A 27,974-nucleotide genomic window follows, 5' to 3' on the forward strand; every position below is an offset into this window, starting at 1 on the left:
GTAGATGCAAAGTTAACAGTTTGGCCCATTCAATACGGGAACTTGGTGGCCTGTGCATTAAATCTATGGAGATTTCAGAATTCAGAATGGAATGGGTTAAATGCCAACATGTTTTTAGTTCTATCATTTATCAAACCATTTTGTTGGCAGTTCAGTTGATTCAACTGGACACTTAGTCATAATAGAGAACCGAAGTGTGATGTCATAACCAGTAATTGCCATGGAAACTGGTTCTAAACAACCTCAAGTAGCCCAAACATCTGAGAACACAAGGTTTGCTAACAATGCTCAAACCAAAAGACTGTGATGTCATTACTTCTGTACTCTATGCACGTTGGACAAACTAATGCAAGCATACATGTAACAATGTGATAATAAAAATCCAAAAGACTGACAGTGACAACGATCGCCCTGTCACTGTACAGGCATGCTAACCTGGAAACATTGAACTGTACATTACTTGAATATGAGACCATTCTGAAGCAAATAATTTTCACACAACAATGGATACATAATGTACTCTTAAATGAATCCCACAAGGATTGGAACAATCATCCCCCAGCATTCCCACTGATTCTCACTAATCAGATAATAGCCATCCCCTTTAAGTGCTGTTTGGAGGTGTCTTTCACTTCCTCCATGATGGGTACAAAGACAAGAATTTGTTTTTCACGGAATTTGCTCCAGAGATAGACAAACTCTACTATCAACTTTCTGAAGTATATCTGAAATCACCTACGTTTGTATAATTGCATTTAAGAATGCACATCAATTAATTTCTAACACTTGAAAGGTACATTGTAATATGGACTTACATATTTCGGTGACCTCTTTTTCACAGAGTCCACCAGCATTGCACACTGAAAATGAAATATTAGAAACAAGTCAATGGACATGATACAAGTTTCAGATGTTGTTCACACAATGCAAACAAGTAATGGCTGCTAAAAAAAAAGATTCTTAAACATTATAACTTAACTAAAATGGTTTCAACAAAGAGAATAACCAAAGTTTAGATAAACAGGAATACACACAAGAAAAAATGAAACCATTTACAAGCTGTACATAGAGATCTGTTGAATGCACAACATTAATAAATAATAATAATAATAATTGCATTTATATGGCGCTTCATACTGATGTTTCTAAGGGCACATTCTGATTTTAATCCACTTGAAAGGTTGAATTAATGGTTACAAACGGATGTGTAGTACTAAACCACTAAGATTCAGTCTGCATGTAAGAATGGCAAGTATTAGCTCTGAAAAAAAAAAAATGATGCAACATTACAAATCGGATAGAAATGACACAGAAGTTTGACTAAACTGCGCAAGAAACAGATCATCAAAACTCTTTACAATAAGCACAATTTCTCTTGAATGGACTCACTTTTTGTGAGTAGTTGACAGCCTTGTCCATTTCACATAGAATCAGTTTGATGTCGTCACTCTCAATGATCCCCGTCTCCCTGAACCAATGGAATCTCCCGCCCGTCACATGACCCAGGGTCCGAAGGCACTCCGCTGTCTGAGTCACGTTGGCGTAGCGTCCTGGGACGGCCCCGTTGGCCCCGTCGAAGTCGTCCACGTTGAAGAGGATGGAATGGACCTTGGTGGATTGACCGGCAGCCGCCTCCTCCATGTAGGAGCAGATGATGTCCGAGGGCTGGTCAGGGATGCCGCTTGTGAAGAGGTAGAGTCCTCCGATCACTGAACGTAAGGAATTCACAAGAGCAATGCAAAACTTGATAAGTCTGTTGGGTCCTTTTTCACAGAAACAAATACGTCTTGAATGATAGTGATATGCAATGCTTGCATGCTGTCAGCTGCTTCCAGCAAGCACAGTTATCTCGATATCATTTGTAAAAATGTACACATACATGTACATTGTACAGTATAGCAAGAACGCGCACACATCATTCAAGAAACACATACTGAAGTACAACACAGACACACCTACTGTGGTATTCAGTCTCGGGTGTGTGCTCTTTCATATCTTTACTTTTTTTTCACTCTGAAGAACATTAGTGCAGCCCATTCTTGAGATATTCATATCCATGAATAAAGAAATAGCGAACACAGACTTTATACCTACAGGTGCCATTATGATGCCTTCTGCACACCATATCATCAGGTGTAGTATGTATTGGTATAAGAGCCATCACACACACATGCTACACAGCTACAATGTGTACACTCATGTGTACACTCATATTGTAGACAAATTTAAAGGGAAACGTGTAACACTGCTTACCTCTTTCCTTCACACATACATGCATGTCGAAGAAAACATCTGTGTCACATCTGTGTCTCTATCAGGGTACATAGCATTATCCCCATCTGTTATGACAATGAATATCAGGCCTGAATACTCGTGCTCACACATACACGTCTATGGTGGAAACTGAGGACCTATTTTCTCCACAAAAATTTTACCACATACCCGAGGACCTGTGTGTAAGTAGGACTCTTGTCAACCGAGGACTCATTCGTATATTACCATCCAACCGAGGACTTATTACAATAATGCTTATCGAGGACCTACATTTGTACAAACATTTACCTCTGCATGCGGAAAAGCAGACCGTTTGGAATGGTCTGCATAGCGAGGACGTCCTCGGTTCTCCGTGTGTCCTCGGTTTAAATGTAAAGTTTGTGTGTGTGTGCATACAGTCTTGAATAGAGCACAACATGTCTTCTTTTAAAAATTTGACCTTATCTCCTGACCTGAGTTTCTCTTCCTGTCCTCCTCGTTCTCCAGGGCCATTCTGAGAGCAGCCATAAAGTTCCTGCTTCCATTGCACTCCAGACCAAGAACCCACCTGCAAAAGGCACATAGACAAAGCAGTTGATTTACATAATAACTAACTGATGCATTAGAAGTGACTCACAGTTTTTAAGCCTCTAAGGTCCGGCATCTCAAACTTCCCCTAACATTGTGAGATTTCATGTTGCCAATAGTAATGACCAAATTAATCACCATACAAGAGTTAAAGGTCAAGTTCACCTTCATATATGTGGATTGAGAGAATGCAGTAACATTACTAGAACACATCAACTAAAGTTTGAGGAATTGAACGATCCATTCTAAAGTTATGAATTTTTCAAGTTTCAGTCCCACCATCGCTGGATGAGAAGACTACCACAGCTTGTGATGTCACACACGTAGAACGATATAAAGAAAATATAAAGAACATTCAGCATATTTCACTTTTCTCGCATAATACAACAGCACTGGAATTGCCTCTTTCAGAAGGTGGGGGAATAATACTACCCTTAACATTTGTCATTAACAAGTAGAGGGAATGTGTACTTTCTTAAAAAATTGAAATTTTGAGGAATTCTCTTTATATTTTCCTTATATTTCATTCTATGCAAGTGACATCACAAACAGTAGTAGTCTCCTCATCCAGCTGTGACAGCACAGAAACTTCAAATATTCATACTTATTGAACAGACTGTCTGATTTTCGCAAAGCTTTCACTGATGTGTCCTACTGATACTGCTGCATGCACTCAATCCACATGTATTTGAAGGTGGACTTGTCCTTTAAAGATTGTGCTCCCTTTTAAGCTTGATTCTGAACAGTGACCTACAGCCTATCCATGATGGATATGGTATTGAGAGGGGTAGATACACCAGTACAGATCGCTAGTATACAAATAGTGAATGGTCACGAGTGCGATGGCACGGATTTCGCACGAGTTGAAAGATAGAGGTGCTCTATTCAATGAGGCGAAGCCAAGTTGAATAGTGTGCCTCATCTTTCACCAAGTGCGAAATCTTGTTCCATTGCACAAGTAAAGACCATACACTCTTTGTTTTATACAACATCTCGAACTCAGCAGATGTGGTCCACACAGATTCTTGAATTTAGCAGAGAAATGGCAATGATTTTCCGTGAAAGACGAATGAGTAGCCACACAGTCACAGTGTATGTACTGTACGCGAAGCTGATCGGTTGAAGTTATTTACAAAAATGAGTGACAAAGGTACGTGCTTGTAAGTGCATTTCTAATTGTTGAGTGCACGCGGCAAATGTTTGTTTATTATGACATCAGAGCCGTGCGATGGAACAAAAACTTAGAGTCAATTGTGAGTTTAACACGGGAGTCAATGGAAATAGGTGACGTCAGCCATGCGCTATCCATTTTTGCTCAAACAAAACTGCACGGCTGACAGCCACAGCGTGCAATGGAACTTTTACCTAAAGGTCACATGATGGGCAATTGACTAATCGGATAGTTACATCATTCTTAGGTGTTGCATAATACTCACTTCCAAGCACTTTGTAGATTGGCCTCTGTTGGCTCCTGTAGGCAAGGTCTCCAGCTTCGAGCTGTGCTCCCAAATCTAACACATAGAGAGGAGAATAACAATGTCATTATCAATCATAACAACTTCAACAAATGCTATTCAGAGTAATGATGATGATAAAAATGGAAATAACAATAACAACAGTAATAACAATAATAATACATCATTATCATTATTATTACCATTAATAATGATGACGATAATTATCATCATCATAATCATAATCACAAATAATGATAGTAATGATAATGGTGACAAACGCCAGGCAATATGAACGCAACAGCCCAGGTGAACCTCTGGGATAGGTGAGCTAATAAATACACGTATAGACAAATGGGAAGATAGACGGATAAATGGAGAAGGAGAGAACAACAGATGTACAGACAGACAAACACACAGACACAGGGGCTGAGAGACAGAAGGACACTCCTACCCAATGATGTTGAATCCCTCCTTGTTCGCCAGCTGCTGTTCCAGGAGCAGCCTCAGCGAGTGCTGGATGTGGACCAGGTAGTTGACGTTGGATTGGGACAGGTCTATGATGAAGACCACCCTGGATGATACATACAGAGAACAAGAAATCAGGACACAAAAATTCAGATTTATCTAATCAAATCCTTCACATTCTCAAAGTATTCCATATAGCCACTGACACATGGTATCACACTTGCAAGAAAAGTGCACAATTATTTATAGTTATACACTACAATTTCCTCTATGTTCAGAATATGACACCAGCGATTACAACCTTCAGTCGATATCACAATTTTGTCGGTGATTACTTTCCTCACAAAAGGCTTCCACTCTGCAAAGATTTGTCTCATCTCATCAATGACATATCTGTACAATACCTTTGTAACTGTTACCGTGCTTTTCACCTAAATTTTTTCCAGTCAATACCAGTGTGTCTTACAATAGTTGTAAACTCATGTATGAATATCATTTTTACTTATAGTACATATGAATCCCTTGGGCAGGGCAGCTACAAACAGCCTTTTCCAAAGCGATTTACAACGTACAGGTAGCTAACATGTAAAACCACATGCACAGACAGACAGACAGACAGAAAGACATGCGTGACAACTAAAAACACAAGAATCCTTAGTTTGCAATATATGTACATATCCTTAGAGTATTAATACTGACTTTACACAGACAGACAGTAAGACTTCCGGACAGACATACAGACAGAAAACAAAGCCACAGACCGCCTACTGGAGGGACAATGGTACACAGGGACATACAACATCCCTTCGTCTAAACAGACAGACAGCCAGACAGACCACTATAGCATGAAAGCAAGCCACTCACGTCTTCTCAACGATGGTGCCAAAGAGCCTCCTACTGTCCTTGGATAGCCAGTCGATGCGCCGTTCGTACAGCTTCACCATGGCACCCAGCTGCTTCTGGTAGTCGTAGAGCAGAGTCGGGTCCACGTGCACGTTCCTGATGCTACCGTCGTGCCACTCAAACTGAGTCATGGCTTTCTGTTGCGAGTAACACGGCCGTTGAAAAAATCATGCAGAATTTATCTTGGACACGAAGAGGCATGGACCACGTGTCACTGAAAACTGTGGATATTTCTTACCAAAATTTGACAAAATGGGATGTGATGGGTCAGGGTTTCTCTCTACAGCCAGATTCTATTTGTGATCCACACGTAAGCAGGACAAAATGATCTATAGAGGTGAGATGCTTATGCAGCAGGGTTTATAAAGACATCTTTATTCCTTATATCTTGGGCCTGCTTGTGTCTTTTTATGTTTGAGAATTGCAGGTTGTTATACAAACTGGTTTTTGGTGATACTAGCAGAGTAAATCTTTCCCATTGCAAACTGCCTGCATCATGTATAAAATATATGGGGAACTGCCTTTTAATGGTGACAACAGTTTTACAAAAGGCTACTATTTCTATTCTTACACGATATGCCCAATGACCTCTGTTTAGATATGCAATGATGATGTAGGGATGTCAACTACTAGCAATGAACATACAGATAGTCAGCAAAAAGACATTTTTAAGGCAAAAATTACATTATCATTAAAAAGAAAGAAAAAGTTTCACATTTCAAGCATTTTAAATGAATTTTCAGAAAAAGCAACAACATCGTATGTTATATTCTAAAACTTCTTTATCAAGTTGATTAGTTTGACGAGGAAGATAAAAACATAATAAATACCACAAACCCAAAAATAATAACTGGCATCTTATCCAATGAATCCAGCTAAAAATTGTAGTCACTCACCTCATGTGTCTGCGAACGAACTGATTTCCTGATGATTGGGATGAACTCCTCAATGGGGGCGAATGCATTGGGGGCCAGGACCTGGTAGAGACTCAGCTTCTTGGCTGCAAAAACAAAAACATCAGAAGTTTAACTAGAACAGCACTCGCAGAGAGCAGACTTCCACCAAGCAGCTGATTTCCACCCATACATGCATGCTGAAAATTGCCCAGTTTCCCAATATAGCAGCCTTTTGTTTATGACATCACCTTCCAGGTGCACACCACCTCGCCCAAGCAGAGCACGCACTGTAGAGCGTGTATGCAAACCTCAAATACGAGCAGTTTGAACCCCCAAATTCATTGTCCCTATCTGCCAAATGATCAAAAATCTTTCAAAAATCCATAAAAATTCCCAGATCAGTACCAAAATTAAATCATCATTTCCTTGTGTCATTATCAAGTTTACACCTGCAAGCTTCATTCAAATCCGTTTACAACTTTTTGAGTTATTTTGCAAACAGACAAAACCAGGCCGATGAAAACATAACCTCCTCCTTCCTTGGCGGAGGTAATAATTACACTCATCATCATATTTTCTTAAATATCTTGACCACATTTTCCTCACAGTTGGACTGACTGCTGATAGGCAATACAGTAGGAATGCAGTTTTGGCATTTAGTAATACTTTCACTGTGTGTATACATGTATGACAAGGCATCGGGACTAAAAGAAACTGTGAAATCAAATTTTATTTTGGGGGCACACTTTAAGGGCAAACAATTAAGGTAACCATGGTGAGAGCAAAACTGCTTGCAAGAAAGTTCAGATATACTACAATAAAAGACAGATGGTGCAAATAAGAAGTCTTGACCCCCATTCTATGGCTTCCTGTGGTGTTTGCAACTTGGTTTGGGGAAAGCACAACTTTTGAGAAAAGTTTGCCTCAGACAATGATCAAAATGTACATCAATTCATCAGGAACAGCTCTTTGAAAACGGCTGGAATTTGAGTTTTGACTGTTTTAAAACTACAAGTAATTCAAGCTGTAACTGTCTGTAAAGCAACATCAGGTGAATATTGTCACAGGGAACACTACCATCACACCAACTACACCAACTGCCCACAACACTCATTGTAAAAGTGCAAATTTTTCATCACAAGTAGTTTTTTCGTGCTCAGCTGGGTGAGATGAATTTCACATGTTTATGATTCAGCAGAATCAAAACATAAAATTGTACATATGACAAGCAAACAATTTTGTGTGCTTTTATTTTCCCCACAAGTTTAATGTAATGTGAAATGCACAAAAATTTCCGCATCGCAAAAATGCCCAGTTTTACAGTATGTGCTTGAACTGCGTCTCACCTTTAAGTCCATTCTGCTGCAGCCAGTCATGGGAGGACTTTGGGATGAACGAGGCGGGCTCCTCGATGCTGAGGGCTCCAGCATGGTTGGGAGGGCGGGGCAGAAACCTGGATTGGGGGAGCTTCTGCACCTCCAGCGAGATCTATCGTGGAATAATATTATGGAAAATTTATATAGCCCTAAAGACAGACACGTTTCAAAGTGTTTCACAACTCTCTACACCAAACCCACAGATACCCATCAGTACCTTCACTCAGCCAGCTGCCACCCCCGCCACTGCAAAACCATTATCCCCTACAGTCAAGCCTTCGGATTTCGCCCTATCTCCTCTGAGGATTCTGAGTTTTCTTTCCATGCCAGGAACCTGAAGAGACATCTCGCAGCCAGGGGATCTGGTACCAGGAGAGTTCCACAAGCCATCAACAAAGTTTGTTCTCTCCCCAGATCTGAAGTTCTCAAACCGAAAACCAACAAGCAGGACACTACTGACAGAACACCCCTTGTGAACACCTTCCATCCTAATGTACCTCCTCTCCACAATATTCTTTGTGACAATCACCACATCCTTCACACCACTGATTGTCTCTTACAGGCCGTTCCAAATACTCCAATCCTCGCATACCGACGCCCCCACAACCTCAAGGATCTCCTTCACTGACGATTCTTCTCCGTTACAGCATGGCACATTCAAATGTTCAGCCAGTCGGTGCAGCGTTTGTAGTATACACATCCATGAGAGTGACTCTTTGAATATCATGTTTCACAGTATGCCACACATGAAAAACATGAACTAGTTGGCAAATGTGGCACTTAGAGAAAGAATGCATTTTGAGTTTCCACACAAAATATAAGATGTATCTATCAGCATCACTACACCTGTGGAAGAAACCAAGAACATAAGGCAAACAAACAAACTATGACAATAAATGTGCCAAACAAAGAGCACTCTTGGAAACTAGAACCTAGTCCCCAGCATCGGACAGTCGTACCTCGTTGAGGATGCTGACCAGGGCGTCTCCCATCATACCCTGTCTCATCTCAGCAATCTTGTTGATGACATCCTGGGCTCTCTTGATCTCTCGCAGGAGGACCGTGATATCGGTGCCGGTGTAGATTTGCTCCTGTGAAATCATAGATGGAGGGTATAGAGAGATATGTCACATGGTCACCATCATACCGCGTTGTATACATTTCAATTTCAATTTCAATTTCAATCCATTTTCTTATTTCTCAATGAAACATATATCAACTATAACAAAGTAAAGATTTGACTCCCAATGCCATAGCCAGTTTGATTGTTTACAACATCAGTCGCATTTTGAGTTCGGGCAGTCCTGAGAAGGGTTAACCTTGCTACATCTACGCTGACGGTGTCAAAATAATTTGTTTAATATATATAATTGGAGTAGATTTGATTTATGCTAAAAAGACAACTTGATTGAATGACAATTTTCTATCCTGTCCTCCACATCTTGTGTAAAAAAAATGTGAATCTGAGAAGTCTTACAATGACTGAACTTTATCACAAAACAAGACATACAATGTACATTTTTAGCAGCCCAAATGCTCTCAACATCATAAACAAATCATGTGGATCTGTTGAACCAGCAAGATGCCAGTACAGTGAAAATATTTCATCAACCAAGCTCTGAAATCATTTTCTACGATCAGTGTCTGTAAATCTCTATGTAATGGTACAGATGTGAAAAAAAAAAGACCCTCAGAAAAATTTGCATATCATAGAAAATGTTTATCTTGCATCAGCCGTGTTGCCTGCTTACCTCTGCACCGGATGAATAGACATGATACCTGCCATCTGATGCCTCTGCCAGTTTCCGGAGAGTTAGCTGATAATGGAATAAAATTAGTCAGCATTATTGTCAGCCACCAATAAATGCAGTCTTTGTACTCTGGATACTGGGGTGCAACAAAGTTCACCTTCTTTTCTAGCATTTTAAGATTTCATATTTTATTAAATTCACATTTTCCCATCAATTTGTAGATCTTCACATAAAATATAAACTAGAGATTCCCCAAACCCCCAAAATACATAAACAAGTCCACTGTTCATAATCAAAAAGAGTGTTTACTCCAGCTATGTAACAAAATAGATGCATGAAGTTCATACGCTCACTTCCTCTTGAATTCTCTTCAACTTTGCAAGCACTCTCCCCTCTCTCTCTGTATATAGGTAATACTGCTCTAAATTCCCCTGATATGCATTACTGCTATGAAGAGTGCTTGCCAGTGCCTCAACAACCTATTAGGGACTTTCCCATTTCACGTCCTGGACATGGACGGCGACAGAATGACGTCATTTTACGAAACTGCGCATGCTCCGAGTTCTCAAGCACATTCAATGCCAGAATCGAGAACGTGTCTTCTGAGGATTTCACGTCCTCCTACATGTAGATTCAGGACGGGAATGATGCCATTGCTTGGCGCGCCAATAGCCAGCCCGCAGGAGGGAACGGGGCCATGACATCATAACAGTACGTGCACAAAAAATTGAAATGGGTAATACTTTGTAACACCGCAGAAGTAACGAATGCACTGCAGGCATTTGAAACCGCTTTAGTATGAACGGCATCTCCGTCTACACAATGAAAAAGTCCCTATTTACCTCAATGACCAGTGTTTAGGGTAAGACTTACATTTGTGAGGTGGTTGTTGCAGTCAAATGCCACGCAGTGGAGGGGGATCCTCTGGCCACAGATAGTCTGGGATACAAACTCCACAAGTACGTCTGAGCCCTGATCGGCACTGAAATTACGGAAAGAAATAAACATTACTGCAGCTTTGAGGGGTAAATGTGTATTTTTTTTTTGTTGCATTCACAGGGAAGAGACAGACTTATTTTCACAGAAGAATAATCACAGAAGAGTTAATCTCTGCCAGAAGGGGGAAAACCAGGGAAAAACATTTAAAGTGCAATCCTCATATTGCTAAAATCAGACACATCTTTTCATTTAACTGTATGTACATAGGTTACACCCTTTATAAATTGATATTATGACTATCACTATAAGTGGGCTTTAATAACTTTAAAAACAGTAATAAGAGCAAACCTGACTGAGCAAAATATAAGACATTTCATCACAATCTGACCTGAAATGGTGGAATTCACTTACAACATAAAGAACAATTTCTCACCGCAATCTTTATCAAGGAGGAAATAAATGATATTGCTATGGTCATTGTGGTGAGAGGAATTCATTATTTAATTCTGGGGGGGGGGGGGAATATTTTCAGTCAGTCATGGGAAAAAAGAGAATCAACATCATGGGGGCAAGAAGTGGGGTGAAAACTGTAATGAATTGCATTAATGAAGGAATTTACTGTCGCATTGATGGAAAACAGAAATTTCCATTGTTACATTTGTGCTTGGCAAATCACTGTTGCAGTGAAGAAGATGAAGACTAGCATTATTGCTACAAATAATGAAAAAAAAAGAGAGGAGATTTTATTGTAGGGAACAGGAGTGGATAATTGTTAAGTATTTTCTTTTCAGTACATTCAAGTGACAGAGGACAAACCATGAAGGGAGCAGGGTAAGGTATAAAATGGTGCGCATCTCACCAGCTCCCGAGGACAACAATGATGGAATCCACATCTTTGGTCCTAAAGATCTTCTTGAGAGCTGAGAGGAGATTGCATCCTCCTTGGTTGCTGATCTTGTTCACCCATTCCCTGGCCTCATCCAACCTGGGCGAGATAATAATAGCATGCAAATAATGAAGTTTATAAGTGCAATGGACAGAATACTTCATGAGGTGAAAGATGAAATGATCCATTCAATTTGGCTACTCCTCATTGAATGGGGCAAACATTTCATCTTTCATCGAATGAAACATTCTGTCCATTGCACAAATGAAAAAAAAAAAAAAAATGATTTCATACAACACCTGAAAGTAGATCCTTCTCATTTGATCATGTTTTATGAATTTAGAAACAAGAGAGAATGTGCGAGATCTGAGATCGAGAGAGCGCTGAGCGCTGTACGCTAGTGGGCTGTCTGTCAATATGTTATTCTAAAACCATTATCAAATCGCTGTGTCAAAATCTGTTGTATGATTCAAATTGTACTGGCTACTGACAATACAAATTAACTACAAAATAATCACAAGATAATGGTCTAAATGACAAAATTTCACTGGTAGATATAAGTGAATCTTTAATTGTCATGTTTAATAGCAATGTGTGTATACATGCAATATACTCGTTTTTCTTCATTCTGGTAGACTACAACAAAATGGGTGGGGTTTTTTTTTCAGAAGTGAACATACAAAGGCACTTTGAAATCTTTTTTTTTTCTTTTTTTTTTGCATCAAGTTAGATAAACATATTAATTTGTTCTGATACATACTTGGGCTACAATTTTATTTCTTCATACCCATTCTGAAATAACATTCAGGTTACATGGGTCTTCCTGATGAAACAATTTAAATAGACAAAAAAAAAATTAAGTCTAAAAAGTGGAATGGCTCGTCTTGGGGAGTGTCTATGGCCCCATCAAAAAAACAAAAACAAAACAAAACAAAACAAAACAAAACAAAACAAAAACTAGATATATCGCTACGGCGACTGATATGCCTCCGCCATAATGCATGGTTCTCCTAATAGGTCTATAGTACAATGTTTTGACAATGTGTGATGACAGTTTCACACAATTGGCAAAATATTAAAATGACAGGTTTGCCACAAATGTGCTGAATGTTCACTTTCCTAGAACTAGGTTCAATTGGATGAATGATTAAAATGTCAGAGTGCAGGTATTTGGGGAACTGATGATTTTTACTTGACTTTTGACCCTTTTATAAGTTTATGCATTGAGTAATTTTCAAGGTATTGAGAAAAAGTATAATTTCAGTATCAAATGGGAAAATAGCATTATCTAAACCTGGCCTTTGACCTTTGACCTCACAGTTTCAAAGAGAATCACTGTTAGGTTGAACATGCATAAATATGTAAGTTTCATGATGATACCTTGAGTTACTTTTGAGATATGGAGGAAAAAGTGCAATTCAGCACTTTCACTTGACCTTTGACCTTTTGACCTTTGACCTTTTGGCAAGAAACTTCCTACAGAATATATATTGGGTAATACATGCATACATCAAGTTAAAACAAAAACAAAAACCTTCAGGCATATTGCATTTTAAGGAAAGTAGTGATATTTTGAGGAGTTGACCTTGACCTTTGACACCCCCCCGACCTTTGACCCATGACCCCAACTTCCCTAGATAATCACTGCCCATCGGTACAAGCATATATACTAAGTTCCATGAAGATACCTTGAACCATTTGCGAGATATGGAGAAAAACATGAAATTTCAATTTTTTTTCACAAAATAACCTGTGACCTTTGACCTTTGACCCTGTGACCCTAAAATCCACACAAAGTATTATCCCCCAAGGATATACCCTCATACCAAGTTTGATGTAAAACCACCACACGGTTCTTGAGATATCGACAAAAACAGAACGGGACGGACGGACGTACAGACGGACGTACGGACGGACGGACGGACGGACGGACGACCCGAAAACATAATGCCTCCGGCCACTTCGTTGCGGAGGCATAAAAACTCACAAGGGACTTACATTCTGATGTTGACAAATCTTGGTCTGTCCCACAGCGAGTCCACTTCAGTACCGAAAGAAACAAAATGGAGCATCTCCCTGTCATGGAGTTGTTCATCAATCAACTCCTGAATCCAATAAAAAAGAGAATAAAATGAGAGAGAAATTTCAACAATGAGTACAGTAACATTACAGCGGACTCTCGTTAACAAAGTCTTCAGTACCAGCAGCTTTCTCTTGTTGTATCAAAATTTCGTTATAACCAAACAAATAAACAATAAAATACATAGAGCGGATAATGATAAAAAACATAGAGCGGGACCAGCAATTTTAAACTTTTATTGTAACCAAACAAGTAAACAATAAAAAACATAGAATTTTGAACTCGTTGTCACTGGAATAACTGTGTTCCCTGTAACCATGTTCGTTAGTGCACTGTATTACATTGATATGACAATCTAAACAATGTAGGTAATTAATGAGTTGTTTTTGATTTTCTGTCATTTTGGCTTGCCTTATGTTTTGACTCTTGTTCCTTTCTTTTTCCAGCTTCTTTTGCTGAGGTTGTAGGGCGGACTAACTCTAAAAGACTAAATCACATAAATGTTTTTACTGCTCAGTCAGGGTGGCAGCCAAGCGTGAAGGACTTGATAGGGATCACTGCACACAAGTGCTGTGGACTGCGAAGTGACTGTACCTGGCACCTGCTGAATATCTTGAGGGTGGCGTCACCATGGCAACAGGCATTGTGAAGATGAATGACGCCTACTGTTTTACAAATTGTCTGGTGTTCTTCTTACTGATATTCCTTTTACTGACATGTGAATGGATCCATGCTTACGCATCATGTCGAAAATGGTCGAAATAATTTCAACATCGGTTCATCTGCTGATTTGGCTGTTGTGCTTGGCTGATTCTGCCTTACTACATATGGATCCATCAAGGACAAAGCTTGCTCGTTAGCTAGCTGTGGAAACTTGACTACAAATATGTGGTCTACTGCAGTACTTTGATTCTACATAGTCAATCTCAGTAATGCAGATGGCGGCAGTCACCATCACATCTCATAGTGCCCTCTCGTATTATGGGTTCGTAAACTGTTAAACAACACCAGCGAAAAACTGAGATGCTGCGTGCTTCAACTTACCGTCATAGCCTGCCGAAAGATAGAGATACGTCCAAACCCTGTGTTTGCATCCGAGCTGTCGACGAGGACTGCCACCTTGCGCCCCTTTACCATCCCAAACGTCTGCACAGGGAAGAGTCATGATGAGTATACAGAGAAACACACATCATCTACTGGTAATGTTGCATCACACAAAACAAACTGAAAATACAAGAAAGATATTTAAGGTGAAACACCCTGAAAGTCAAAGCTGCATTTCACCTGACATTCATTTGAAAAGCAGACATTGCTGCATATTTAAGTATTTATTAATTTCTGAATGTCGGGGCACTAACCCACTTGCCTGCTTGCTCAGGACAACTAAAGCTCACTGTGGGGCCAGTAACATAAATGGGCTCCTTCCTGTTAACAGTGTGGGCTCTCACTCGAATGCCCACTGGGGCAAGTAGCAGAAATACATTTCACAATGCCATGAATATGCTATCATATTGCCAGATCAAAGATAATGTCAATTAATGTTAAAATGTTAATGAATATTGCACGAGCCACGAGAGACATGGCAAGACGTAAGAGTAATCCTTGAATCAGCGACTGTACCTTTCTGCTTCCTTTCAGCAGCCACTTGATTCTGTTGTGGTACATTTCGATACACCTGTAACACAAAAAGAGCACAAAGGGTGCACTAATTGCCAGTCTTTGTTCAATAATAAATGGATTCCTCACTTTCCCTTTCTGTAATTTGTTTGGTTGTTACACTGAGAAAGAAAAAAACGGTGACGCATGTGCATAACATTTCGTTAAACTGAATTTTTCACATGAATGCATTATCATGGGCAGATGCAGAAGAACAAAAGTCTACCACGACGAGCTTCCAACAAAACAAAAGCACTGTTTGATTGAAGGGCATGTGAAGTCGATAGAGAAAGGTGTGCCATAGCAAATTTTGTTGCTTCCTTGCTTCCTTTAAACTTTACTTTTTTTGGGGAAAAGCTGCATGCACAAACAAAGTTTTCTCTTCTTTTAACAGAAATTGATTAAAGCTGTTCAGCACGGGCAGTTTCCCTACATAGGTCCTGGCATACTCTTGATCTTGTAGCCATATCAGGCCTTTCAAGACATTGTGACCTTTGTAAACTGACAGATCTTCTTGCAGGGCGACAAAACATATATGCCTCTTTTCAGACTCGGGTATACTGCCATGCAAGGTACAATGGAGAATAACTCTGATCCTTCTAAATTCACCACAGAAGATGATAATCACCACTTGCCTGATGAATGAATAATTGACAGCACCTGGCGGATCTCATCAAATATGACCATTTCAGTAGATTGAGTGAATAAGCTTTGTGTACATCAACTTACGATCTATGTTAACCATAAATGATACTGCCAAAAGCGTTAGAGATAAGAAGACAAGCGGAAGCACAACCACGAGCAAGCACTGGTACTGGTATCAGCTTTGACTTACTCATAGAGCTTGTACTCAAATTCGTTGACCGCAGTGGCCTCAAACTGAAGTTGCCTCGCAGGACCATTTGCATGTCTCATGCCGGTTGGCCTGCGATGAAAGAAAAGTGATTTGATGTGATTTGATTCACCATTATGCATAGCTCAATAAGCACACTTTTGACGTGATCACAAGCGAAATGATTCCTGTATGATATTAAAATGATATAAAACGAGTACGGCATAAGCACTACATTACACATCACTACATGGATATTATGGAATTTAGGGGAATAAAGTGGCACTGTGATTTTTGACAAAGAGCACATACACAGGGGTCATGCTGTTCTAAAACGCTTGGCCATCAAAAATGTAAATGCCTCACCAAACATACAGACACGAATGGTTCTAACTGTAACTTAAATAGAACTGTAAAAATGTCCACACCATAAAACTTGCTCTGAAAGTCATTACAAGATTTAATTAATATGGGTTCATGGCCCATATGAGGAGAAATCAAAGTATCTTTGGCCACCACTGAAGTCGAGAAATGGTAAATTTACTACTCACTTGACCACTTGTCCTCTAGTGAGTAGGTCTTTCAGGGTGAGTTTGAAGTGTTCTACGCTGTGGTTAGCCAGCCAGTCCTCCGATGTCTGACCTTCATTGTAAATGGCCGACATGTCCCTGGCTCTCTGCACGGTGTGGTGGAAGACATGAGAAACATTTGTCACAATGCAACTGCAAAAATTTTCCTCTGCGAAGTGTGCAATACTACTCTACATGAAAGGTTATTTCTTTTCTTTTTGAACTTTTTTTGGACATAATCTCAAATTACTCTATGTTTGTATGAATGGTAGCAGTTCTTCTTGTTATGGGTGTTACTACAATAAGGCAATTATCATGTCTTACAAAAGTGGCCATATGATAGACATACCAGGAGACAATCAGAAACTACCATAACTAACAGTGGAAATAATTTGTGAGCATGTATTACACACAACTCTCTACTAGCGGTAGCTGCAGGTAAGTCACATGACAGAAAGTTTTGTTGTCTCAAATTCTACATGAACACATGGTAAAAACGTTGTTCTTTGCAGTTAAGACATGTAACGTGAAATACATGTGTCATATATATTATATATATATACAATAACATTTTGAAAAGGGTCATACATCCTTGTTGCTAAATTTGATTGTAAAAACAAGCTAATCCAGCCGTAGGATTTGCTTTGATCAGCCTTTCAAAATAAAAGAACACAAAAGAAAACAGAAAATATCACTATAGTTTCCGTGCATTACATCTCACAATAAAAATCACCTTTTGCTCGTTGCCGACTGCTGTCATAATTAAAGAGTATAATAACAACATTGCTGAGTGCAGATTTCTCAACGTTTTTGACTGAGAAGCTGATTATACATGAAATCATAGTAGAAATTGGATTGGGGAGACATTTGGCACGCTCTACTCACAATCTGGTCATGGGTCTGGTTGATGTGTGTCACCATGAGGTCAGGGGTCGGCACTGCACCCCTGGTCGTGGGTGACACCCAGGGAGGGCGGTCTTGGGACTGCATCGACTTAACGCGACCTTTCTGCCGTTGACCTCTGCTCTGGAGATGGGCCTGGGTCAGGAATGTGCGCTGGCTACCCGAAGACCTACTGCAGATGGAATTCAAAATGTAGTTCAACTGAGAACATGGTTTTCCTCCACAGGCCTTTATCATTCAGACTTAAGGGTGGAGTATATGGTTCCATGTGTAAAGCTCGGGGCTAACTAGCTTGGGGCTAACACTGGCTAACTTGGACTAACTCCTCAACTTTACAAGTCCTCAGATCAAGTTTTGATCGATAAACAGGCATTGACCTTCCTCACTGTTGGATTAAAGTAAAACAGAGTAAAGTACATTGTAATGTAAGTAAGTAAGTAATGCTTGAGCAATACTTTCATTTTAAGCTGCTAAATACAACTGAACCAAAACAAGGTATGGTCCAGTCAACCATCACAAACTCATGCAGGGATGCCAGTTAGAATGAAAGACCAGGCTTGAAATCTACATAAATCTACACAATGCTACTCTGTACATGAAAGGGCCTGAACTTTGATACTACCACGGAATGAATTCAGGCTTCTCCCTGACAACTGGCACCCCTGCCTATAAAAGACTCTCTAACATTACCTTTCCTGAGTGTGACAAAAAACAAAACAAAAAACAAACAAACAAACAAAAAAAAACTTCAAAGGGATCGTTTCGTTTTGGTTGCAACTTAACTTCAGGTTTCTCATATTTTCTGTGAGATAATGAGAAACCTCTTATGAAATATGAAAGAGAATGTAATTCCAAGAGGAATTCAACAATTCACGATTCAAGATAATTTATTGTCATGTATGAAATATACATAAAATTTGTTTTTGGACATACATAAAGATAAAGGTGCATAAATGAAAGAATATATGAAAATAACTTAACATGAGTTTTATACCGTACATACATAAAATACATTTGACAAAAAAATAGTTTTGAAATGGCCGAGATATCGAAAACAGAGTGATCCTAATGAAAGGTCAGACCCATCTTTTAGTACAATTGCTTTGCTTCACTTTGTTCTTTGGATGTCTCAGCCCTTCCAAAAACGTTTTTCATTAAATAAACTTTGAATTCCTTGTAAAGTGGTATGCTCTGTAATATTTCAGAAGTGGTTACTTGGTACCTTTCAAAAAGTTTAAAGCCCAATCCTCATCTCCACCAATGGCAATAGTACATTGTATACAACCCCATCAAGGAAGTTCAGAATGACTGCATACAGGAGTACTTACTCTGTGGCAGCCTCTTCCTCCTCATGATTTTCAAGATGGTCCCCTTCCTCTCCCTCCTCTCCTTCACTATCGTTCACGTCGATGATCTCATCGGCCGACTCTCCAATGTGGTATGTCTGCGCAGTTCCAGGCCTATCATTACCAAGCCCAGAGAAAATGCATTGGAAAAACTTTGACATAGGGGTCCTACAGGTAATTCTAACTCTAAGATGGTTGAAAAAGCCGCCTTTTATAGTTTTACTGTAGCAAATACATGTATCTTTTATCACTAACTACAGTGAAAATAATCAAGATCATATTCAGACATACATCTCCTGAGGTAACATTGAACAAGTGAATCATTTACATGTGAAATACTGGACTTGACTTTACAAATTGGATAGATAATTCGTAGTTACATGTAATCTTAGCGATTCTTACATCTTTGTTGTGGAGCTCCCTCAAACATCTGTCCAACAATTCAATCTTTTGACATGCATTACACACTACCATAGCTACAGAACTAACACAGTGAAATAAATACTAGTAGACAGACATGACAAATCTAAAGTTTATCATCAAAGACATCGTCCTTATCAACTTAAATTTTACAGATCTAGAAACCCTATCTAGGCCTAGTCTATGTCGACTTTGAATATTCCCTAGTAACAAATGAAGTGCGTTCATCCTCAACCATTTGAGGGCAGCACTTTATCGGAAGAAGAAGAAGAAGAAGAAGAAGTAGTAGAACTATTATTGGTCTATGGAGTATGATCTAGGACATAGACTAGACTAGGTAAGGTAGATCTAGGCATTTTACTACATGATTGTAACGTTATGTGTTCAGTGTGTTCAGTTTAGAGTCTAGATTCTAGACTCCAAGAAGAGTTCTTAACGTTAAGTCTAGACGAACTTTCAGATCAATGAGAACTAGACTAGAGTCTAGGTCTTCAACAGTAACAGCGGAAGGTGCATGGAACATGGACAGATGGATCGGAGGCGGCTGCTTGCTGCATGCCCGCTGCGCAGCTCAGTTGGGTCTATATTCATAACACATATTTTCACGTGTGGGACTACGATAAATCCGGACTGCAAATTCTAAATACCTGACGTTTTATTCAACTCAACGAGACTTGCTTTCACCATACTATCTAATATCTCAATTTTTAGACCACTATTCATCAAAGCATACCTTTCTTCATCTCCTCTTAGTAAGAAATCCATTGCAAGTCTGAATAAAAGCCCGCGATACGTACAAATTATTTCTCGTCCATAGTCACTGCGTATCGCCAATTGTTGCTTTCATGTTGCTAACCAACTCACGCTCTACTGCGCAAGCGCACTTCAATTAGGCTTATCAATAGTGACAGTTGAACGATAAGGCGGACCGTGTGGGCACACGTTTTGATTATTCGGCAGGTGTCTTGATTGTGAAGAGTTTTCGCCTACTGACAGATCAATCAGGACGAAAATAATACAATCTAGGTAAAAATGGACCAATTGAATTATCCCTAAAGATCTACCAAAGTACATTTATAACAGATGATACCACAAAATGAATTTGTTTCATTGGTATAACAAATTGGTGCTGTTGTTGTTTTGTTCCAGTGTTCCACGTCTTACAAGCTTGGCTTTTTAGTGGAACACTGTTTTCCATCGTTGTGATCATTTACTATTTTTGTTGCCATGGCAAAGTGCATTGTTTCTTTTTTACGACATCATTCGTGTATATACTTTATATTGCATTTTAAAAAAATCCTTTATCAGACGAGTGTAAGAGAAATGAAAAAAAAATGTATCACTTTAGATCATGTCAACTTTTTCTTTTCTTTTCTTTTTGATGATGGAAATAAATAAACTATTGAATTGAATTGAAATTGAAAAAATGTAGAAAGGGTCATAAAAACTATAGATCGCTCGTTTTAGTTTTACTGTCGCGAAAAGTTACACACTGTCTACAGCACATGTCATAAAAAGTCATTGCACAAGGTATAGATCATCAATTGCTATATAGAAATATGTAAACAAAAATCAACACCTGACGCTAAAAGAAAAAAAAACGACCATAAGGAAATGTGTGTACGAATAATGTTAAGTTTCTTTATATATTAGTTTACAACGACCTGAATCGTCAAAACGAAGCTAAAATTAAGTATCTAAACCCTGACCATGGTAATGCCGAGCGATGACAATAATCATGATAATGCAGTAATAATATTGATTGCAAATGTATACTAGGCCTACTATTCCACCGCCCCTACTACTACTACTACTACTACTACTACTACTACTACTACTACTACTACTACTACTACTACCACAACAACAACAACAACAACTACTACTACTACTACTACTACTACTGCTACTACTACTACTACTACTACTACTACTACTACTACTACTACTACTACTACTACTACTATTACTACTTGAGTCTTGAGTCTTGATGGAATAATCCCTATAGCAGCTGCAAGCACAGCTAGACTGGGATGGGTTGGTGCAGTGGCAGTATGTGATGGTGCAGGATATGTACAATTAAAACGTGATGCATGTGCAAGAAAAAGATGTTCTGGAATTACAGCATCCTGTCACCAATGGGAGGCTTCATCCTTCTAATAGCTGGAAGGGCAGCCTCCTGGAAAGCAGCAACTACTACTACTATTAGTCAGTACTACTACTACTACTCTACTACTGCTACTACTACTACTACTACTACTACTACTACTACTACTACTACTACTACTACTACTACTACTACTACCACCACCACCACCACCACTACAGGATAGACTGATTCTTGCATTGATGGATTTCATATTTCAAATCGATGTTTTCTTTCTGACCACTGGTAATTTGTTTCTAGCGGCTGTTCCTACTTTCTACATAATATTTGTGCAGTGGTCATTCAGAGCTACGTAATTTCCTCCGGGAAATTATCATTTGGTATCAGTGAAGCATGTTTCACATTTCTGCTCGAAAGACAAGAAGAGTAGGGGGAAAAAATCAGTTTCTTCTCTTGCTTTGCAGTTTGCCTGGACTATAAATATTTTTTATTTTGCATTTATTTGCCAAATTTTTGTGTTGATTTTGATTGGTAAAAGTGACTTAATAGCACAATCATGACGAAAATTCTATGATACGTCATTGCCAGTTTTAAAAGCCAATGTTTGTCTTAGAGGAGGTTTTTCCCGTCACCGACAAGCAATGTTTGCAAATTTGGGTAAATGCCCTTCAAAAAATCACAGCCATTCGCGTCTGTATTATGATATAACTGCATAAATAAAAGAAAGAGACAGCTATATAGAGTGTAGGTGAATATAAATATCAATATATTACCATATATTCTAAGGCTATCAGATGTCAAATTAACTGGATGATTCCAGAATGACCCAGGCACATGTTGCGCTAACAGTATCAGAATTGTTGGAATATGCCATCCTCAAATCAGGTAACAGTCCGCCAGCCGCTACCATCTCAAACACAAAGAAAGAAAGAAAGAAAAAAAAAAAAACTCTGTACGTGAATCCAAAGATCAAGTGATAATCAAGCGATCAACTCTCAATAAACAGCACAACGTAATTGATGACGTAGCAGTTTTTAGAAAGACCAATTACGGTTACAAAATACTATCCTTGTTTGATTTGATTTGCATTTGTTACCGCTTCGTGTTTACCGAAGTATGAAACAAACATAACTGAGTTACAATGATTATTGCAATTATTGATATGCAATGGTATTTTGTAATTTCTTACGTGCAAAAATAATCGAAACAATAATAAAAGAACTAAAAACATCACTTGCAATAGAGATATAAGAACCAAAGTGAGAAAGAGTAAATCAAAGCATAACTTGTATTACTTAGCCCCCCCCCCCCCCCAGGAAGAGTAAATCAAAGCATAGCTTGTATTATTTAGCCCCCCCCCCCCCCCTCAAAAAAAAAATCAAATGTCATCATTATGAGACACAAACAGACTTTATACCGGTTTGTTTGACAAGAAAAAAAATAAAGAAAGAAAAAGGAAAAATATAAACCTCCCACTCCTACCCCCTCCACCCCCCCCCCCCAAACCCGGCCGCAGACGTGCCAGACTGTAAACACTTGCAAATTCTGATACAACTTATATTCAACAGAGAGTAAAGTTATTTTGAACTCTCAACAGTTTTAAGAGCTATCACAGAAAGGCCAGGGACGAAAGGAAGCATTCAAAATGTTAGCAAATCATCAAATGTTGCATGCGTCGATGAAGACACTTCCAGGTCCTGCATGAATGGAGGTTTACAAACACTTCACTTATTCATGATTGATATTGGTTGAAACTAAAGCGTACGCTTCTAATTAGGGAGGATTTGTGCGATATGTATATTGCACGGACAGAAACCTCTAGCTTGTCGTCCGTAAGATACCAGATTTGCATCCCTGTGCTTTGATGAAATCATAAAAAATCATAAAGATCATAATCATAAAGATCATCATCAATTGAGTGATCAGTATCATCTTCAGCAGACTAAATGTACGCATGTAACATCGTACTTATTAGGGCCTACAGCAAAATTTCAATACAGAAAGGAAACGTGATTGTTAATGCGGTTACTGGGTCATTAAGGCTCTATCAGTCAGATACCTTTGTTTGTTTGATTGTTTGTTTGTTTGTTTTTATTTCCATCTTGGAAGATGGCTGGATAGCTGGCCCATATATTCAGCTATGCTAAGCTGGTCTTCCATGGGGTCCAGTTGGATGTGAGACGGGACCACTTCACCGGGTTAAACACCCTGCTCTATGCGATGAATGAATGAAGCGGGATCTTTTACGTGCATGAGTTGTGACTCTCTCACACACGGGACCTCCATTTTATGTCCTATCTGACGAACAGAGTGTCTTGCCCTTTTGCGAGAGGGGGCGGTATGATTACAAACAGCATTGCTCAATCCAGACTCAGGTTCGAACCCGGGTCGCTTCGGTCGGAGACAGACCTGCTACCGACGGAGCCAACTCACCGATGATTAATGACGACTTTATAAGTACCATCATTTCTACAATGATGATGACAGTAATGACAAGAACGATACTCATTCATAAAATACTTTATTCAAAATATTTCAAAGCTCTTGACAACAAAGCGATAAACACTGTAACAAATTGATAATTACAATTATATAATAAACAATATTATACCTTATGCAGGGCTCGACACTAACTTTTTTGTTTGGTGGCCCGATGGGGCCACCAAAATCCTCAATTTCAAATTTTTGGTGGCCCGAGAGAAAAATTTGGTGGCCCCGAAAAAAAAAACAATAAAAAAAACATTAAAACTCCTGTTTTTTTTATGAGTCAAATATCTAAGTTTTATCCGGTCATAGTAAGAATTGAAAGTTGGACATACATCTACTCATAAACAAACCTCAACAAACTCGCAACACACACTCTCAGGCACTCATTCAGTCCTTTTCATCCATCCTTTAAACAAATATAACTGCTAATTTCCGGCGCAAAAAGTTACGAATTAATTGACGTACTTTTCAAAACATTTTGGTGGCCCGAGGCGGGCCACCAAATTTGCCCTTTTGGAAAATTTGGTGGCCCGACTTTCAATTTTGGTGGCCCCGGGCCACCGGGCCACCGTTAAAGGCATAATTTACCATTTGCAGATGAAACAAAAACCCAGCATTAGTGCTTGAAAATAGTTCTAAAATGTGAGTCAGGTATAGAAACAACCACTGTAAAAATTTAAATCTGTATACTTGATGTTATGTGTTGTTAAATACACAAAATGTGAACAATAGTTAAAATAAGAATGTTCCAGACTAAACCGTATACAGTTACGGTTTGTTGAGAAAAACATTGATATCTCCTTATAATTTAGGATTTATTGCGAAAATGTTATATGGTAGGATGTTTTGTGACACAACAGACCTACATATATGTATCAAATGTGATATCTTGAACATTTTTGAAATCACTGCTCCCAAAGGTAAACTGGACCTTTAATGTCGAGCCCTGCCTTATGATCGTAAGTCATCGGCGAATTACGATTCAATGACTCAAAAACAAAATGTTCAAAATAATTCATGTACTTACAATATACGTATATAAAACAAAAAAAGATGAAATGATGTGTAGAAAAAGAATAAATAAAACGTATAGATGTGAGAGTGATAACGCGAATTCAGCGCTAGTACAGAGCACTGTCTTTTCTAGACATGCCCTTTTAAGAATAATTGGGCGATTTGATCAACTTTTAGAATGGTTTGAAGCTGCCGATTACTCGACAGCGATTGTGAACTCAGTCAATTACCAGACACCTTCGTCACCACAATATCTGCAGATAGCTTGAGCGTCACAAAAAAAAAAGAAATAAAATAAACTGTGTTGCATCATTGATGAGATCCATGCAGATTTGTTTTGAAGATCAACTTTTCCAGATTGTTTAAGGTAACGATATTGCAACGAAATCACTTAAGACATAGATATGATCCAATCCACCGACATCGAAATAAAACACTTTATCGTTCATAACAACAGCCATAATGGTATAAAATGCTGAGAAGTCAATAAACAAAAAATTGAAGAGTCATCGCATACTTGAACTTTACACCGATTACGAGAGTGTTGATCGCTCTCTGTGTAAACAGCAATACTAAATTTGCTCTGCTGTCTGCAGACTGTGTACACAAGAACATTCTAGAGAAGGTAAGGAAAAAGTTCCATAGCACAAAGCTCATATATGTTATTTTTTCTTTTTTTTTGCACAAGCAAGTATGAATAAAACATTAGCACTTATAGTAGGTAGTAGACGTGTCTTGGGTGTGAGCATTATTTTGTGCTATAAAATTGCCTTACTTGACTTTTAAAAGTCGGGTAGTATTCCCGAGATCCATGGATGATATATAATTTTCACTTTTTTGACGGTAATAGAGTCTTGGCTGGTATTGGGCTTCAGTGTACTACGCACTGAGCATATACTCTGCTGCTGTGCAATGCTGTTTCACTGTATGTCTGTTACATTGTTACTGTGACGCTTTTTAACACCGAACACTTACATCATGATAAAATAATATAATATAATATAATATAATATGATATAATATATAATATAATATAATATAATATAATATATAATATAATATAATATAATACAATATAATATAATATAATATAATATAATATAATATAATATAATATAATAATATATAATATAATAAGCAAACAATCAACATTGGCGAAGGTGATGGGACAAACTATCAATTCCAAGGCGATCTGGATGTAGCTATTTTTCCAAAGCGCAGTAGAGGAAAGATAGCGTACACATTCAGATTGCCGTGGAAGTGATAGTTTGTCTATTTGCCTGAGACTAAAATTTGATTATTTGCTTTATATTCTACATCTAGGGTCCTAGGGTCCTTTAGACGTATGCGCTTAGATGACAAAACAACGAATTTGCTCTGCGCCCCGCGCGTGTCACCGAAATAAAAGTGCGTTGCACTGTGGTCTATCACTTGACCCAGGTCAAATTATAGACCGCAGTGCAACGCACTTTTATTTCGCGAATACTCAGAATTGTAAGTTATATCTTGCGTTAGGACTGTATGGACTGAAGAGATCACCAAAACAAAAGGAACTATCAACATAGAGTGTAACAAACTTTTCTTCTCAGGTGGGTGATGGGCAAAACTACTCTTAATCACGTGATCAGCTCTTGACCAATCCTATAGCAAGATTCTTAGTATGTGGAATATAAAATATAATCATTATCGTCTATTTCGGAATTTGAAATGAAATAAGCGCTGTCACCACTTCATCTGTTCCATTTTGATTTCTACATTCATGTGACTATTATTCTCTACTGTCGCCTCATTTTGCTGATAAAGACCATAATCCACTGATCCAATGTCAGCGATGACAGAATCCAGGGATATATGACGCGGTTTTGGTACCCTGGGATACCAAAAGTTAACTTGATGAAATTTTTCCGAAACTGCTAAGATATCAAAAAATAAAGGAAAACAAAGTGGTCCTAAAAAAAAAAAAAGATGGGTCCCATTTTTCATTTGAACCTCTTTGGGTTTTCTTTTTTTTTTATCTCGGCCATTTTAAAACCAATTTTAATCGATAAACTTTGAATTCCTTGTAGAATTGTTCTTCTATATTTCTTAATTTTGTATAAATGCTTTGTAAGTCCGGTCTTAGTCAAAATTATAATATCCCTTTAAAGTGTTTTTTTTTCCTCTTGCCTTGATTTCATGGGCCAAAGTTCAAAAATTACCATGAAAACTCACAGTGCAATGTCGCCTCATGAATCTCGAGAATCGTCGTTGTCATAAATTATCTTGCTTTATGTAGTCAATGATTATCTTGAAACTGTGGGAAGATAAGACGGAAACAGTGCTGATGAATGAACTGTTGTAGGCTTGCCACTGGTATTCCTTGAACCCAATTCCATTACACAGGAATGCTAGTCTGGCTTCCAGAAACTCTGTTTATACTATTTTGCTGTACAGAATATTGACGTCCTCAACGTCGTAGACTGGTATAGTTTAAGGTGTTTTTGTCCTACCCACACCTCTAATATCCATACAAGACAACCAATTATCCTTACAACATACCAAAAGCCCATATTCCCCTCTCCAGCATATCAAGTTACCAGCGAATCAAGTATATATGTATTTTCATTTCATTTCATATCATTTCACTTCATTTCATTTCATTTCATTTCATTTATTCAGTTTCCACACATATTATACAGTGTTGTATTTGCAGCATACATCCATGGCAATGTAAAGTAACACATAAATTGTGAGATCAGTACATGTATATAAAAAAACTATAATAGCATTCACGTGACACAAAATCAATAGAAATGAATCTAAAGTACGTATACATTCATGATGGACAGATGGGGGAATAAAATTGAGTGCGATTGGAACCTACATAGAATGCGATGCAGACGCTCGGTCCCAAGAAAACGTGTGTTATAAGGTTAATGCACTGCTAACCTACATTAGATATAACAACCAGATCAAGAAATCATTTTTAATCCATAACCATAGACCCAGACCCACGTGGAATGTACAGGGTATGAGTGCTGGCAAGTTGGAAATGATTACAACCCGC

The 27,974-nt window shown here is 38.5% G+C and overlaps 1 protein-coding gene across 1 annotated transcript in view; it reads right to left on the minus strand.

The window, feature by feature from the left end:
* Positions 1-20,178, minus strand: part of LOC140231606 (von Willebrand factor A domain-containing protein 3A-like) — a 34,250-nt gene extending 14,072 nt beyond the window's left edge. The window contains exons 1-20 of the mRNA XM_072311757.1: positions 20,054-20,178; positions 18,883-19,014; positions 17,537-17,726; positions 16,634-16,758; positions 16,086-16,175; positions 15,215-15,269; positions 14,639-14,740; positions 13,513-13,619; positions 11,488-11,613; positions 10,563-10,671; positions 9,690-9,755; positions 8,898-9,029; positions 7,909-8,050; positions 6,563-6,666; positions 5,628-5,803; positions 4,750-4,869; positions 4,278-4,352; positions 2,727-2,821; positions 1,390-1,709; positions 816-860 (exon numbers count right to left, since the gene is read on the minus strand). Coding sequence (XP_072167858.1) covers positions 816-860; positions 1,390-1,709; positions 2,727-2,821; positions 4,278-4,352; positions 4,750-4,869; positions 5,628-5,803; positions 6,563-6,666; positions 7,909-8,050; positions 8,898-9,029; positions 9,690-9,755; positions 10,563-10,671; positions 11,488-11,613; positions 13,513-13,619; positions 14,639-14,740; positions 15,215-15,269; positions 16,086-16,175; positions 16,634-16,758; positions 17,537-17,726; positions 18,883-19,014; positions 20,054-20,085 — 2,343 coding nt within the window. The 5' untranslated portion in view covers positions 20,086-20,178. The remainder of the gene's footprint in view (positions 1-815; positions 861-1,389; positions 1,710-2,726; positions 2,822-4,277; positions 4,353-4,749; positions 4,870-5,627; positions 5,804-6,562; positions 6,667-7,908; positions 8,051-8,897; positions 9,030-9,689; positions 9,756-10,562; positions 10,672-11,487; positions 11,614-13,512; positions 13,620-14,638; positions 14,741-15,214; positions 15,270-16,085; positions 16,176-16,633; positions 16,759-17,536; positions 17,727-18,882; positions 19,015-20,053) is intronic.
* Between the last annotated feature and the right edge of the window lie 7,796 nt (positions 20,179-27,974).

The sequence above is a fragment of the Diadema setosum genome, chromosome 8 (genome assembly GCF_964275005.1).
Source record: "Diadema setosum chromosome 8, eeDiaSeto1, whole genome shotgun sequence".
NCBI lineage: Eukaryota > Metazoa > Echinodermata > Echinoidea > Diadematoida > Diadematidae > Diadema > Diadema setosum.